Below are 17,596 nucleotides of genomic sequence, written 5' to 3' on the forward strand. Positions count from 1 at the left end.
ATACCATCAATGGAGATGCCAAAGATAGAGCAGAAAACAGACACAGCAGAGCATCCAAGTACCTCTCTTCAGCAGAGCTTGTTCAATGACATCCTAAGACATTAGTCTATCTGTGCAGAAAGTGAGCAGCAGAGGCATGGACTGACCAAGCTATCCATGTTATACATGTTTCCTGGTCATACCTGTTTCCTACATAGGAAACTCTCTAATGTGACCCTCTAAGGTGTGTTCCTAGAATGTATCCATACTGCAAAATGTCATACAAGTTTCCCAGAACCTCGTATAATATTACATGGTTAAATATAGTATGACTCTACAAAACTTAAGACTGTCATCCAGAACGGTCTGCATTTATCAGATGTTCTAAATTTGTCAATTGAAAGAATTAAGATATTTGTTCAACTTCTGAGTGAGTGCAAACACTGTGGACAGAATGGTCTGAAACTTAGAAGCAATTTTAAAGTGGAGAAGAATAAGAAAGTGGAATTTTCTAGGGACACTGAGAACTAGAACTCAGAATGTACTGAAAGAGATGAACAAATCTCACATCTGGCTAAACAAATATTTTAAAAAGTAGCAATAAGCTTTTTTCCCCCAGTAAGTAAATCCCAAAAGAAAATCATACTTCTCCACTCTTTTAAAAAAAAGAATCTAGCTGAGTTTTTTCTTCTCTATAGTCCAAATTAAATGAAGTATCATTATATTTATACAAATGGCAAGTTGGAGAGATGTACCTGTAATTCTTTGTAAAACAATAGGTTAACAAATAAGACATTCTTTTATTACTCTTGTGACTGGAACTGCACCAACATTTTTTGGTAATTCTCTCAAGTGAGTGGAAAATAATACCTGATTTAAAAGTATAGGTTGCATCTTTCCCATTAGAAGGTAAGCTTCTTTGAGTACGGATTGTTTCATTCATTGTATTTGCATCTCCTGTACCTAGCAAAGTGTCTGGCACACAGTAGGCACTTAAATATTTGTTAATTGATTTATTTGCATATTCCTGCTGTGCATAGATGCATATACTGAAAGATTCTTAAATAACATTTAAGGAATAAGCCTCTATTGTAAATCTGCATTATGTTTGTGGGTAATGTATTATTAATTACTTCAATGAATCAATCAGAAAGGGAATAAAGGCTTATTATAATTGTCTAATAGTTTAAATGACATAAATACCTATGTTATGTGTATACATATCTGTATGTGCATATAATATATGTGTGTGTGTGTATGTGTGTGTGTATGTGTCCGTGGACAAGAGATATGTGTGTATACACACACACACACACACACAGAACTCTGTCCTCTTGAATTCTCCCTATATCAATTACCATCTTTAAGCTGATGCTTCTCAAATCTACCTATTCTGCCCTAACCTCTCTGCTAACCCCCAGTCTCACATCTCCAACAACTTATTAGACATCTTAAACTCAATATGTCCAAAACTGAACATCATCTTTCCCTTTAAATGTTCCCCTCTTCCTAACTTCTCTATTAAATATTGAGGGTACATTATCCTCTCAGTCAGTCAGACTCAAAACTTAGGTATCACACTTGACTCCTAACTCTCTTAACACCTCCCCCCATATCCAATTTGTTTCCAAGGCCTTTCAATTTTTACCTTCATAGCATCCCTCAAATACCCTCCTTTCTCTCCTCTGACACTGCTAACACCCTGATATAGGTCTTTATCTCCTCATACTTGGACTATTACAATAGTTTGCTGGTTGGTCTTCCCAGCCACTCCAGTTCATTTCCCACTGAACTGTCAAACTGATCTTCCTAAAGGACAGGTATGACCATGTCATACAAACACACACATACTCCTCCCCACACTAACAGCTGCTTTTTGTTAAAAGGGAAAGTTCATTTGTGTCAGTAGTAATATATTTTAATGTATACATATGTACATTATTATATGTATATAGTAAAGACTATAATGTAAAAACAGAAGTCATCACTGAGCTACAGCTGGAAAAGACCATCTTTTCTAATCTCTTCATTTAATAAATGAAAAAACCGAGGCAAAAAAGAGTTAACTGACTTGGGGTTGTAGAGGCATATTTTGAATCTATTTCCTCTTATTCTAAAGCCAAAGCTCTATTCATTGTACACATTGCCTCCTTCAATAAAGACTTAGTGCATTTTTTTTAAAAAAAAAAAAGGTAAATCATCCAGATTTAAGAGAGGAGGAGTAACTCTGGCTGAGGTAATAAAAGAGGTCCATACATCTCCAAACACCTGCATAAGCATACTGCCCAGACACCTTGTGAGCATATTTTCCCCCCTCTACCAGATAGAACTTGGCATGTAGGCATGCATCACTGGTTTTCTTACTGCTGATACTACCCCCCTCTTGTCCTTTCCCTCATCACCTATCATCACCTGCTGAATACAATGTGATATAGGATTTCTTTTCCCCTTTGTTTTCTTCCCTGAAAAATAGCATAGCTCTACTTTTAGTCATTATAAAAAATTTTTTGCTGGAAAATATTCAAGGCATTAAAATTAGGGGAGAAGTTATGATTAGAATAGATATGATATAGACATAGATTTAAATAACATGGATATTGTATGGGTATGGATTAGATATGATGTGAAAATATAAAAATTAATATTATCTCTAGTTCCTACTGTATGAATTTAACTGATTTTATGATGGATTAATTTTAAAATTGTTAGCTTTTCCTATCATCCCTAAAAGGTACATTGTCTGTCTTTGCCTGTCTTTGTATGAGTAAGAAGGATCTTATTTCCCTAGGCACCAAGGTGTCTGCTAATTCAAGTCTGCAAGATTCAAATGGGAACTATAAAACAGTTAACATTCCCTAACTATCAGAGAGAAGGCAGCTAGGTGGCACAGTGGATAGAGTACTGGGCCTGGAATCAAAAGACTCATCTTCCTGGGTTCAAATATGGCCTCAGACACTTACTAGCTGTGTGACCCTGAGCAAATCATTTAACCCTGTTTGCCTCAGTTTCCTCATCTGTGAAATAAACTGAAGAAGGAAATGGCAAACTACTCCAATATCTTTGACAAGAAAATCCCAATGGGATCATGGTGAGTTGGACACAACTGAAAATGACTAAAAAATAAATTGTCACTTTCTTTAAAATCGCTAATTATGTTGTCCCTACCTCCATGATGCTGTCTACCTTGTAACCAATTGCATTTTCTTCTCCACTTACCAAACTCTCTATTCTCCAAAACTTTATTAAGGACAGATGAGCCCTATCTTAAGGTCTTTGGTCACTGAGAGAGGATATCAACCCCATTTATTGGTCACTGCTAGCTTAACAAATTGATCATGCTATTGTCTCTTAGTTTATCTTCATTTTCAAATGTTTACATATGGATATAGATATAGGAAATGTAGGTATAGGTATAGATATAAACATAAGTACAGGTACAGATACAGATATAAATGAGAGGCAACATGGCATAGTGAAAAAAACCTAGCCTCAAAGCCAAGAAGATGCGGTTCAAATTCTGCCTCTGAAACGTATAGGCTATGTGACCCTAGTTAAGGCACTTACCCTCCCAGTGATCTAGGCATATCTTTTTTTTCCCTTTTCCAATAACTTTATTATATTGAGTGAAATACAAAAAAATTCAAATTATATAAACAGTATGCATATGGTACATACTTTATACACACATGTGAGGATACAGTATATATGTGAACTTACATAAAGTAACTTATATTTTTAAAATCTTGAAGCATATACATTCCTTATAACAAATTTAGGCATATCTTTTAAGACTATAAGTTGCACAAAAGGCAACAAACTGTATTGGTAGAAGGTGTTTCCTCCCCATAGAGTTCTCTATACTAGTAAAATAACAGGTACAATCCTTATTTCTATACATTTATTTATATGTGTGTGTGCATTGTATGTATATACACATGCATGAGTATACATATGTGTATATGTATATATAAACACATACATACATACACACAGGGTAATAAAGAGTTGCACATGACTGAAAAGACTTTATGACAACATATATATAGGGGGATGTGTGTGTGTGTGTGTGTGTGTGTGTGTGTGTGTGTAAACAGGTATAAATTATACACACACCAACACTTGGCACACAGAGCAAACAATGCGTCCTACCTATAAGAGCAGGATATAAGTACCACAGTGACCATGGAGGCCTCTACCTGCAAACTAGACACAAGACAATGAAATTACAGTCTACTTAGTTTGCCATAAGCCACCTTTGGATTTCAAAAGTAACAAGACTAAGGTGGATAGTGGCCAGTCACACTACCTTCCTGATGCTAAGACAAACTGGCAAACAATGCCAATTGTTTGTATCATTTTAATAGATTTAATCATTTTACTCTGATGAAATTTTAATATAGATGTCTATTTTTCAGACGTACATTGCACAGTTCTGCAGGTTACTTTTTTTGCATTATCCCATAGGCAACATAATCCAACAAGGATGGTGACTAGACTTGTAACTTCATTAGTTACAAGAGAACTCCCAGGTAAGGAAACTCCCTCTCACGTGGCACATTTTCGAAGCAACTTATAGTTTTATAGAGTTGATCTTGGCACTGAGACATAAAAAGTGACTTACTAGGTGTCACATAGCTAATACATATCAGGCTTGAACCTAGATTTTCCTGACTATAACATGTTGCCTATCACCCAATATCAAACATTTTTAAGATAAAATAAATAAACATACCTCACCACTGACTGGTCCACCTGTATGTCCAGCAGAATCTGGCTCTTCTATGTATAAGGTATAAAAATCTGGTCTGGGGATAAAATTAAGAGACATGACAATTTTTTCTTACTATCCACTTAAGAAAAATTCTTTTTAATGCAGTTTCATAGAAGAATGCCAGTCAGACCTGAAAAATGGACCTGTAAACACCTGCCTCTGTCAGCATATGCCCTTTTATCCATCTGAGTATCAGGATGAGGCTCCTTTAAAAGGGCTTCAGGACCCACTCCTCAAATGTCAAAAAGTAGCCATGGCAACCACGGTGTTTCAGTGTCCATTCGTTTCTGACCATGTTACATCACTGCCCCTTTGCTACATATCACTTTCCTCAACTATTACCTATTTGGAAACAGGCATGGATTTGGAGTTGAAGGACCTGGAGTCACATCTCTGTTTTGATATTTAATTATTTGACTTTGGCTAAGTCACTTAACTTCTCTAATTCTTGGCTTTCTTATCTATAGTATAAAGGGATTGGACTAGGTGACCTGTAAGGTCCCTTCAAGCTCTGAATTCAGTGATTCTATATCCTAGGGTTCTCTGATACTCATTTATATATATTCTGAATTGACAAATTTCAGACACTTCACCTCTCCCCCCACACCATTTCTTCATAGTTTTACTACAGTATTTTAGAAATGTATAGAACAGAAGGGGAGGGAAGGAGAATAAATAGTGTTTTTTTAATTATACTGACAGAAAAAGTGGGGTGAAAGAAGGGGTGAATGAATGAGATAATCTGTGCTGAAGAGAAAGAACAATTATCCTCTTATTTTGCTTCAATTTTTTTTTGTCAGAGACTATTTGGCCTAGAATAGACAAAATAAATTGGCTATAATGCAGTTGAAATCATTAAAAAAGGGAAAAAATATAAGAAGGCATCTAGCTTCCCTTGAAGATATCAAATCACCAGACTCTGATGGGCTGCATCTCAGAAGAGTAAAAGGAACTAAAGGATATGGTTGATAAATAATTTTCAGTGATCTTTCAAAAGGCTATTGAGAACAGGAGAAGGACTAAAGATCTGGAGTATGGCTTAAAAAAAGAGAAAGAGAATTGACTCTGTAAAATGTAAACTGATGAGCTTAGACAAAGGCATAGATGGCATGATTATCAGATTTTCAGATGACATAAAGCTAGAGTAGCAAATATATTCTGATGACAAGGTCAAGATCCAAAAAGAGCTCAACTGGCTAAATAAATTGGTCAATTTTAAGTAGATGACAGGTAATAAGAATAAATGTAAAGTCTTATATTCAGGTTGAAAAATTCAACTTTTCAAGTACAAGTTGGGGTAGGATTAGCTAAACAGCAGCTCATCTGGGGAAAAAAAAACTTGAAATTTTAAAGGAGTTAATGATGTAACATGATTGCCAGAAAAGTTAATGTTAGAGTGTATTTTATTAAGAGAGATATAATGTTCAGGAGTTCGGGTAGGAGTGGGGGTGGGGGGTGGGGGGACAATTCTGCACTCTGCCTTGATCAGATCACATCTGTGGGACAAAAATTGTCCAGTGGATCATTGACTAGAATAGTACTGCTAATAATTATCAGTGATGTAGAGAGACATAACTGCAGTTTATTCACTTAATGTGAACAAGATTTATATTATAAGAAAAGAAGGAAAATGCTCATTGGTCACATAGAAGTTGCTTATCTCTAGTTCCAAAGGAAGGAATGTGTCCTTATTAAGCATAGTCATTCCCACAAAATCAAAAGGGAACTATGTATCCCCTGTCAGATAAGATTAAAGAGTAGATTTCCTTGGGCTATCTAAATCCTTTAAGTCCTTTTGTTTGTTTGTTTGTTTGCAATCATAAAGCAATTAGTGATGGAGGGGAGAAACTGGAGGAAACCACCTAGAAGCACATTGATCCTGAGCTAAAGCAATATATAGCAAAACGGTGAATGCAAAACAAAATGGAATTTGTTATGTCACTTCTTAATAGACTACTTTAGCTCTTAATAATCCTTTTTAAAAACATATGGAATATTGTAGGGCTTTTTAGGTGCTAAAAAATAAAGCTAATAGGGATAACTAGCACATTGGATGGCAAAGTCAGAATCCTAACAGATTTGGACAGGCTAGGCCATTTTTTGAATTTAATAAAATGAAATCTGATTAGGATAAATGTAAGCTTTAAATCTTTAAAAAGGGAACTGTAGGAATGAGGTTTAAATGAGGCTCTAAAACTAAATGTTTCCTTAAGGGTAGTGAAGATCCAGACAAGTATACATGATTCAGGACCTAGTTACCAAAGAAACAATGGGAGTTGAAAACAAGATCAAGTAGGCCTGAGAAAATTAATACTGAGGGAAGGTGGTAACGGTAGTCAGAAAGATAGATTTTGACCAGTAGAGCCTTCTTGCTATTCGGGCTGAGTCTGATTATGTTTCCAAATAATAATAGACCTTAAAGTGTGCTGCTTAGCCCCAAGGAGTATTTTGGCCAGGGAAGTCTCTGTAAAGAAAAGATAATACTCCCTTTGAGGGACACAAGTTCCCTACATATCAGGAAGAAAAAAAAAAGAAAAGAAAACAAGCAAAAACCACAACAGAACAAAACAAAGAAAAACTAGCAGTAGATGACTGTACCAGGTCTAAGGAAAAGCAGCAAACTATGGAGGTGGAGTTGAGTAGGAATGAGGCACAGCCAGTGGAGTAATGGAAGGTGTTCTTACTGAGCCCCAACCTTAGGAAAAAGAGTCTCTGTTCCCAGAATTGACATTCTGTGCCCTTTTGGATGTGGGGGACTTTTCTTTGTTATTTACCTTAAAATTTGGCTTTAGTTAAATGCATGCTGTTTCAAACAAGTATTATTTGGTTTCATCTGACATAAAGAGTCATCAGAAGGGGGACCCAGATGGGTTGGAATAAATGCTAACTTAAAACATCCCACTGGACTTGGGAAGCAGCAAAGAGACTCTGAGCTACCCATGTCAGGACTTTAGTGTGGCTCATAGTATATTTGTATCTTTTCATTAAGACCGGTCTGTCATATCAAGTAGTAATCTTGGCGTTATCTTTTCTTTATGTGATGTTAGCAGTTACCTTTCAGATTTGGGTAGGTCAAGCCAATGCAACAGTGTAGAAATTCTTTCTTCATATGGAACAGAACTAAAAGAAAATAGTTAAGAGAAAGGAGATACAGGTTCATAAGGAGCATATTCCTACCAACACATGTTAATCAAGCAGGGAAAAACTGATATTTTCCAACATTCGTGATTACAACACGTAGATAGATTTGTATTCTTATAAGTAAAGTTTGCTTATTAAATCTTTCTCAAAAGAGAGTTGTCAATATAACTGAAAGAGAACTTGTTTTGAAGTCAGTGCACTTAGGCTCAAATCCTAATTCTGCTACTTTCTACCTATATGACTTTGTGCAAGACATCCAACCTGGGCCTCAGTTTCCTCACATATAAAATAAGATTCTATGATCTCTCTTCTCTCCTTTTAAAAAAATCCTTCTTATTTGAGTTCTTTTTGTCTTATTCCAAAAGTCTGAAGAGAATACTGGTGTTTCCAATCTAAATCTTTTTTAGCTTTCCTGTTTAGGAATACTGAAGGGGAAATAGATGGGCTTCCTCTAGGGAACTGGGAGTTTAGGAGATCAGCCCAATAGAAAGAACCTTACCTTGCCAACTAAAATCAAAAGGTAGAGAAATAAAAATACTTCAAGGCTTTGTGATTTCATCAGTATGAAAACCAAAGATAGAATTCCCTCCATTAACTTAAATGCCAAATCTTAGAGCACTAACTACTACTACTTAGAAAACTAACTTAGAGAACTAACTAATTGAGTTTTCTCACACTGGACTGATCACCAAGCAACATGAAGGAAACTCTCATAATGATGATCTTTAAAAACTGGATAGAATTCCATCTTTCTGCAGTTATCTATTTGAGGCTCTGCTTGAAAGTAAAAGCTAAGAAAGATCAATCAGATCACCCTCTCCAATTTCTAATAACACCACAAAAAAATTGCTATCCATAAAGAAAAGTTGCCTAAAATACAACTTCTCACTTGCTGCCACCTAATTGGTTCATACCATAAAGCTGTGACTTACCTGCTATAGTTTACATAAATGGATGGAAATGTGCCATTAATATTTACATCAGAGCCAGGCCAAAAGTAGGTTGCAGCCTTCAAACCTTGATACATAGCTGTCAGCCAGATCTGTAGGAAGATGAAATCAAAAATTTACTACAAATCAAAACTTTCAATTTGTAAACTTCCAAGAAACTTGAAGTTGATCAAAGAAAAGCCTCAAAAATAAATGTAATGATTTCTATTAACATGAATAAGAAGAGTTTGAGAATAATGGTATTAGTTTCTATGCATGATTCACAATCATGGATGCTTTCTAATTTTATAAAGATATTATAATAATTGAACTATTCTAATACCACTGGAAAATAGTGAAATTGTTTTTAAAAGTTTAAAGTTTCAAAATCATTTATTTAGTCAAAAATACTATTATTTTAACAGATAGAAAATAGTGTAATTGACTCAACTTTTAAAATTATTTACTTAAAATCATTATTCTCTTATCCTATGGCATTCAAAATATTATAATTTTTCATTTCAAAAATTATTTGTTTACTTAAAATTATTAATACCATTAAAAAATAGTAATGATGGACTAGTATTTTAAAAATCATTTAAGTAGATAATATAATACAATCATTATTCTATTATAATGTGTAATAAGAATTTACACAAGATTTTAAAAATCATCCATTTATTTAAAATTCATTATTATTATTCTAATATAATTGGAAAATAATGTCACTAATTTGTATGTAAAAATCATTTAATCATCTAAAATAATTGTTCTATTACTCTCATATCACTGGAATTTTGAAAATTATTTAGAATAAAAAGTTCCAAGTGATAAAAAGAAATGACCTTCACAGTTTTAAAAATAAATATTGGTGGTAAAGGTTAAAGCCACCATCCAATGGTTGACTTTTAAACAAACATTGGACAGATGACTTCCAGAAAGCATGGGAGGGAGTCATTTCCAAATCAACAACAGAGCTTGCTCAGGGTTTCATTCTTTGCCCTGCTTAAAAAGCAATGTAAGAAATGGAGTGGGTTAAGAGCTTGACTTGCATTTTTCAGCAAACCATCACTCAGGTTGAATGTCAAGGAGGATTAAAAAAGGTGGGGGGAATGTGTGGGGGAGTAAATGGATTTAAATGGCAACATAAGCCATTTAATTTAGCTATGAGAAAAGTTTCAGTGGATAGTATTATCTGGATCTAGTAGGTGATTAGTAAATGCTTGTTGAAATGAGTTTTCTCACACTGGACTGATCACCAAGCAACATAAAGGAAACTCTCATAATGATGATCTTTAAAAACTGGCCAGAATTCCATCTTTTTGCAGTTATCTATTTGAAGTTCTGCTTGAGAGTAAAAGCTAAGAAAGATCAATCAGATGACCCCCTCCAATTTCTAATAACACCAAAAGAAATTTGCTATCCATGAAGTGGTTTCAAATAGCTATCAGGCTTGAAGAATTTTTTTTTAATCAAACTTCATAAATAACATTTTATTTCACTCATAAAAAATTTACAAAGATTGAAGTTTACAGGGACAAGTCCCTGTGGATTTTGTGCCATGTGTAAGATTTAGTCTGTCATGTCAGAAGGCAAAGATTTTTTATAAAGAAGGAAGAAGGAAGGAAGGAAGGAAGGAAGGAAGGAAGGAAGGAAGGAAGGAAGGAAGAGAAGGAAAAGAAAGAAAGAAAGAAAGAAAGAAAGAAAGAAAGAAAGAAAGAAAGAAAGAAGAAAAAAAAAAAAAGAAAGAAAGAAAGAAAGAAAGAAAGAAAGAAAGAAAGAAAGAAAGGAAGGAAGGAAGGAAGGAAGGAAGGAAGGAAGGAAGGAAGGAAGGAAGAAAGGAAGAAAGGAAGAAAGGAAGGAAGGAAGGAAGAAAGGAAGGAAGGAAGGAAGAAAGAAAGAAAGAAAGAAAGAAAGAAAGAAAGAAAGAAAGAAAGAAAGAAAGAAAGAAAGAAAGAAAGAAAGAAAGAAAGACAGAAAAGTTTACAGCTTGGATATTGGATACCTACAGGTTGCCCATTCCACCATTCTGAATTGAATTTCTCATTTGAAGAAATTGAAAAGTTCTTGTTAAGATATACATCATATATATTATTGTCAATGATGCCATGGGACTCTGGATATAAACCCTAAAACAAAAATAAATCAAAAGGAAAAGAAATTAATTCACATATTAAGATAGAACAGATGACCTCTTTAATAAAAATGATAGGTTCTCACCTTGATCCAGTCCTATAGCCCAGAAAACTCCAATGGCTTTGAGCAATAGAACATAGTGGACTTGGAGTCAGGAATGCCTGGATTTAAATCCCAAACAGCACATCAGCTTTTTGAGCCTCAGTTTCTTCATTTGTAAAATGAGGATAACTACTACTTACTTCACAGGCACTCCACAAATTGGAATCATTTCACCTTACTTATATTATTCTGTTACTTCCCTCCTGAACTGACCATGCACAATTGTGAATTAGATCTTTTTGTGTTGTTATCTTATCCCCCAACTAACTGGACTATCATATCCTGGGATCTCAGACTACTGCAAACTGCAAAATAAAAAAAAAATCTGCAAAACAAAAAAAAGAAAGATCATATTCTGTTCTCTGAACCACCAATTCACATCAATAAACATTTATTAAACACCTACCACATACCAGACTGTCTTTGAGACACTAAGGATGAAAAGACAAAAACTAAGCAGTGCCTGCCATCAAACTTAAAGCAGATATATGCTATATCCAAAACAGTCCCCTGGTAGACCCTGAGCTAAAGCACCAAACCCTAGCTATCATCCACCCCAACTTCCGGTACAAGGCTTTTGGGGTATTTTTATCAAGGTCTGAGATAAAGTTAGCCTTACACAGACCACACAGTCTCATGATTCACCTGGTCCTAAGAGAATGGGTCAAAATCTATTTGTTGATCATGTTGTAGGCTATAGTTACATGAGCCTGAGGGGGGGAAAAAAACCACAGAAAGGATTCACCTGACGCTCCTGATACCCCCACCAGAATCTAAATATAATTTATAAAGAAAAGCAGAGAGCTGTAGCACTTCCATGATTATGGATCCTTGAATACTCTGACCACATGGGACATACCCAGTTCAGTAAACTGGACCTTAAGGAAGGCAACATAACCTGATTTAAGAATGAAATTTAGGACTGAAAAGATGAAGAATGGACGATAGCTTTCCAGACCCAGTATGTCCTATATAATACTGGCAATGATCTTAGATTTGTGATACCATCATAGTAATTCAAAGGTTTAGGAACTCTAAGTTTTAATATTTGCTGGTCTTAATATTTACTGGTCTGGAGAGAGTGAGGGTAGAGAGGGTTTTCTCAGTGTATCCTCGCTCAACTACTTTCAGGATCTCACCCAGAATGCCAAATTTAACTAGATCATTCTTTAGGGCTTATTGCCAACACTTGCTATTTGACAAGTTGGAAACATGTTAATTATAGAAGCAGATTTAAATCTCTATGCCTTGGTGGGTAGTTATAGAATTGCTGTGGCCACAGAAGCACAACTATGAAAATCAGATGAGACCCCTTTTTTTTCCAAACTTCCAAGAATATTAATTTATTAAGCAATGCATGCCAATTGCATAACAAATTGGGACCAGCTCTACTCAGCTTGGTACTGGACCCCTAATACAGAGGGAGACAGATGTTCATGGATTGAAAGATAACAATAACCAGGATGCAAAACAGAATGTATATTTAGATAATCTAGTTTCTAACCGGAGGAAAGATTAGAGGCTTTCTGAATTGGGAGATGGAGAGCAAACAGATGCAATTCCCTGAAATCAGAAAAAAAGGTGTCCTAATCACTCCCCCAGCCCCATGAGTCTGCAGGCAAAGGAGCAAGGAAACAGTAACAGGTAATATAGGGCCCATTTTCAGGTAAGATATATGGGTTGCTTGAGATGTATAATTATGAGAAAACTCTGCATCAATCTTCAGACCTGGACTTCTGGGCAACATAACCTAGGTCACTAATTAAGGGTCTGTAAGCAACAGGTAGAAGTGGTCCAGCTTCCCAGTCATGTAGCGCTGGTTTTAAGCAATGCAATAAAGTTTTCTCACAATTCCCATAATAGAATAAAATTTCTCACAAGATAGAAATTGTACTAGACCCATAATTAAAAAGAAAGGGAATTGAGCCAGGTCCAGAATTGAGTCACAAGATAGAGTTAGTTTCGTTCACTAAATTCCCACAATTCTCTCAGTGGTAACAAATTATCTCTTTAATGATTTATTCTGAAATTTTTCTGGGAATTGAAATTATGCTTGCCAGACCATAGTTTGAAAAATCAGATAAGGACTCTTTAAGAAAGTGGGACTTGAGTTAACCTTTGAAGGATGAGAGTGGGTCCAAGAGGTAATGGTGAGCACTGGATTGAAAGTCAGGGGGGTGGGTTTCAAATTCCATGTCTATCACACTCAACTACTGACTAGCTACTTCCTAGTCTCCCAGTCTCCCAATGTGAATGTTCCTCAGGACTCTCCCCTAGGCTCTATTTCTTTTCTTATCCTACATTTTCTTATTGATTTTATGAAGTCATACAGGTTCAGTTATCATCTATATATACAAATGATGCTGAAAACTACATAGCCAACCCTCACATCTCTCCTAAGCTCCAGTACTAAAACTCCAACTGCCTGTGGCATCCCTACCTATGAATCCCATATCAAACACATGTCAAAAGCAGAACAGTAAACCTACCCCTCCTCTCATTTTACTTACATCACTTTATAATGCTTGCTTCATTTCTCCCAAAAATTCTAGCTAATTTATGGCCAAGCTTTACTTATAGATTTTGTGGAATTATTCTCTTCTCCTGGGTTTGTATCTTAAACAACCCTGGCTTCACAATTTATCATTGAAGTCTTTCTTCCAGAATTGGAAGCTTGTATTAAGTCTAGCCTCTGCATACTCCTGGAGGGAATGTTGGAAACTTGTTTTGGTCCTGATCTATATTATCCAGGGTATTGCTACTGTTTTCTCTACTTATTAAACATTATGTTCTTTAAGGATCTCAGGGGTGCCTTAGGCCACAGAGTGTTCCAAGAATTTTGACCTAAGGTGTAGTCTGACTGTTGATCTCCCTGTCTGAACTTTACAGACTTCTAAGGTTCTGGATTCAGCGGCAGACTTCCTTCTGGCCAGAGTTCTAATGGAAAGCTGCTGCTCTCCCCTGACCCCACTCCCTCCCAGGTTCTGTCAGTTGGATGGGACACTTAGCTAGTTTGGAAGAACAGATCTGGACATAGAAAGAACAAGGGATCTGTGCTCCTACTTTGGTCAGTCAACTGAAAGCTCAGGCCAACCCCACAATCCAGGGTCAAAGAGACAGAACTATGGGCATACTTTTGATCTACACTCTCCAATATAGAACCCAAAACCCATCTACACTGGATGCAAGACTCATTCTGGGAACAAAGTGACAGAACTATAGGTTCACTCCTGGTCCATACTTTCTGCCCTCGAGTACAGCCTCAAGCCTTACCTCCAGTCCACATTGGAAGGTTCTAAGACCCATCCCAGGATCAGAGTAACACAGTTGCCAGCTGCTTTGGTAGACATACATAGGTCCTGGCCCCATCCATGTGCTAGAAAGCTCAGCATTGGCCTTGCTGGCTAGATTCCCCCTCCCAAGTGCCTGCAGACCTTTGGCTGGTTTCTCCTCAAATTCTCTGATCACTACTCATTTTGGTATTTTTCCTTGATGTTTGTTAAAGCGCTTGTGATTTGTGGATAGAATGTGGCACTTGTATAGAGTTAAATCCTCAGATGCTGTGTGACCCTAGGTGAGTTCCTTAACCTTCCTGGACCACAGTTTCCTCATCTGTAAAACTAAGGGGGTTGAACTCAGTGACTTTTAGGATCCCTTACAATTGTAAATCCATGATCCTTTGATCTAATCTCATGATATATATAAAATCTTCCAGATTTGCTGACACCAGTGAATCCTTTGACCTTGATGCTTTCATGGCATTCTGATTACTTTCTCCTGAATCATAGTTTGATCCATGACCTTTCCCCAACAGAAGCTTGCTAAATGGCCTTAATCAGCGGCATATAACATGGCTGGGATATCTTTCTTCCCTAATCTGGGCCATAAACCATTTAATTAGTTTTGTTTTGTTTTCCAGCTAAATCACTTGGTTAATAACTTACTGTGACAATGGTGTAATGATTTGGGAAGGTTTTGGTTGGATAAGCTGCTCTCATGTACTTCGAATGTATTCCACATGTTTCTGCAACAAATCATATTGACATATCAGGAGGTTCCTTGTTTATGAAGAGTATGTACAAATAGATGGCAATTTGGCACTTAAAACTTCCAATAGAAATAATAAAAATCTGACTATAAGGGTTCATAATAATAATGGTTTATATAAATGTATTTAATAGAATTAGTTTAACATCTGTTCTATGTGCTTTTCTTGAACTAGTACATTGAATACAGTAAAGAAAGTAAGAATTTCTGAACTCTAATATCTAACTACTCCCAACTAAGCTTGAGGTTACATGTGAAAAGATACTATACAGAACAGAAAACTCTACAGTATTTATATTTTAGAATGCATACTAATATCCATTATAATATACACAAATCATTATTATAAAACTAATTTCAGTGGAAATCTCTTTATAACCTATTTCTAAGTTCTCAGCCCATGTATTTTCCTGACTCTGGAGCTCGTGTTCTATTCACTGTACCACCTAGCTGACCCATGGTCCATGTATTTTCAAGTAGATGGTTCACTTTATTTAAAAATCATGTTCAACATGAAATTTCATCATAATGTAAGACTATGAGATGTCCTTTAGTTTTTGTTCTAGTCCAGTGCATGTGAATTGGTAACATTCAATCACCAAGCATTTGTTAAGCAGGTATTATGTACCAGGCCTTGTACTAGACCCTGGAGATACAAATACAACTATCCAAACAGCCTCTACTCTCAAAATGTAAGCGTATGATCACAATGCTATTTTATCGAAAACTTACTGTTTACAAAGAAACATTTTATATCTTAGTACTTTGGCTTCCTACCTATGGATTGCAGTTATTGCAAGAGCTTTACAAATCAATAAAAGAACAGGTCTTCTATATAACTGACAAAGTATATTCCTCACACACAGATGTATTACTATTTTTCCAATGCCTGGAGAAGCTATAATGATTATTTTTGGACCAGGCTTGTCATTTCATTAATGTAAGGAGCTCAAAGTGAAAAACTTTCTGAGTTCAAATCAGTACCTGCTCTGCAATTTACAGTCTTGGTTACATTGAGAGGTTAAGTAACTTTCCTTTCCTAGATCATACAGTCTACATGTGGCAGAGGTGGGATGATTTGAATACAGGTCTTCCTGACTAAAACCAGCTCTCTATCAGCTAAAACACATTCCTTTTTGTTACAATGACTAACAAAATATGAATTACTCATTTTAAAGCATTATTATATATTTAAAGTGTCGTTGAATTGAGGCAGTTCAGGACCTTCTCTGTAATTTGCAATCCTAGAAAGAGTTGTCTGCACCAGTGAGAGCTCAAGTGACTTGCCCACTATGTGTCCGAGGTGAGGGAGAGGTGGCCTGAGGTCAGCCCTCTATTCACTCTGCAACACTGCCTCTCAGGCACCAAGGTGCATTGGTAGAGGAAGTTTCTTTATCTGGAAATTCCCTACACTCTTTTTCTCTAGGTTTTTATGACACTATTCTATCCTATCTCCCCTCCTACCTGGCTGGCTGCTCTTTCTCAGTCTCCTTTGCCGGATCATCACCCAGCTAATGGTTCATGTCTCCCAAGGCTCCATTCTGGGCCCTGTTCTCATTTCCTTTTCTACCAATTTACTTGGTGATCTCACCAGCTCTCATGGATTCTTTATCTTTTCTCTACTAATGATCTTCATATCTACTTATTCAGCTCTAACCTCTCACCTAACCTCCAAAGTCACATCTCCAGCTGTCTACTGGACATGTTGAACTAGATATCCCAAAGACATATTAAAGTCAACATGTCCAAAAGTAAACTCATCTTTCCTCTAAAACCCTCTCTTCTTACTATCACAATGTAGGCAACATCCTCTACTGCTCATTCTTATCCCATATCTAATATGTTGCCAGATGCTGTAGATTTTACCTTCAAGACATCTCCTACATTTTCTCCTTTCTTTCCTTTGACACTGCCACCAAGCTAGTTCAGGCCCTCATCACCTCACACCCAGACTATTTCAATATCCTGATGATTTATTCCCCTACTACATATTTCTCTCCACTTCTGTCCATCCTGCAATCAGCTATTAAATTGATTTTCCTAATGTGCAGATTTGACCATTTCACTCTCATATTCAATAAACTCCAATGGTTGTGTATCTCCTCCAAGATCAAATATAAAATCCTCTGGCATTCAAAGCCCTTCATAACCTGGCCCCTTGGTACCGAAAATTTCCACCTTTTAACTTCTTTCTCTTCACTATATACTCAGTGATCCAGTGACTGTCCCTTCTGTTCCTCCCACAAGACTCTCCAACTTCTGACTGCAACTTCACTGGCTTTCCCCCATGCCTAGAATTCTCTATTCATCTCCACCTGTTGGCTCTCCTGACTTCTTTCAAATCCCAGCTAAAACCCCACCTTCTACAGGAAACTTTTCTCAATTCCCCTTCATTCTAGTGCCTTCATTCTAGCAATTATCTCCAATATGTCTTCTATAGCTTTTTTGCATATAGTTGTTTGCATGTTGCCTTTCCCATTAGACAATGAAT

General features: G+C 36.2%; 1 protein-coding gene across 1 annotated transcript in view; it reads right to left on the reverse strand.

Annotated features, from left to right (window-relative positions):
* The window catches only part of ENPP3 (ectonucleotide pyrophosphatase/phosphodiesterase 3), a 119,155-nt gene that overhangs the window by 59,044 nt on the left and 42,515 nt on the right, over positions 1-17,596 (reverse strand). The window contains 5 exon segments of the mRNA XM_078155130.1: positions 4,712-4,784; positions 7,805-7,870; positions 8,824-8,933; positions 10,830-10,949; positions 15,003-15,082. Coding sequence (XP_078011256.1) covers positions 4,712-4,784; positions 7,805-7,870; positions 8,824-8,933; positions 10,830-10,949; positions 15,003-15,082 — 449 coding nt within the window.

The sequence above is a fragment of the Phascolarctos cinereus genome, unplaced genomic scaffold, assembly GCF_003287225.1.
Source record: "Phascolarctos cinereus isolate Bilbo 61053 unplaced genomic scaffold, phaCin_HiC Scaffold_5;HRSCAF=322, whole genome shotgun sequence".
In the NCBI taxonomy this organism is placed as follows: domain Eukaryota; kingdom Metazoa; phylum Chordata; class Mammalia; order Diprotodontia; family Phascolarctidae; genus Phascolarctos; species Phascolarctos cinereus.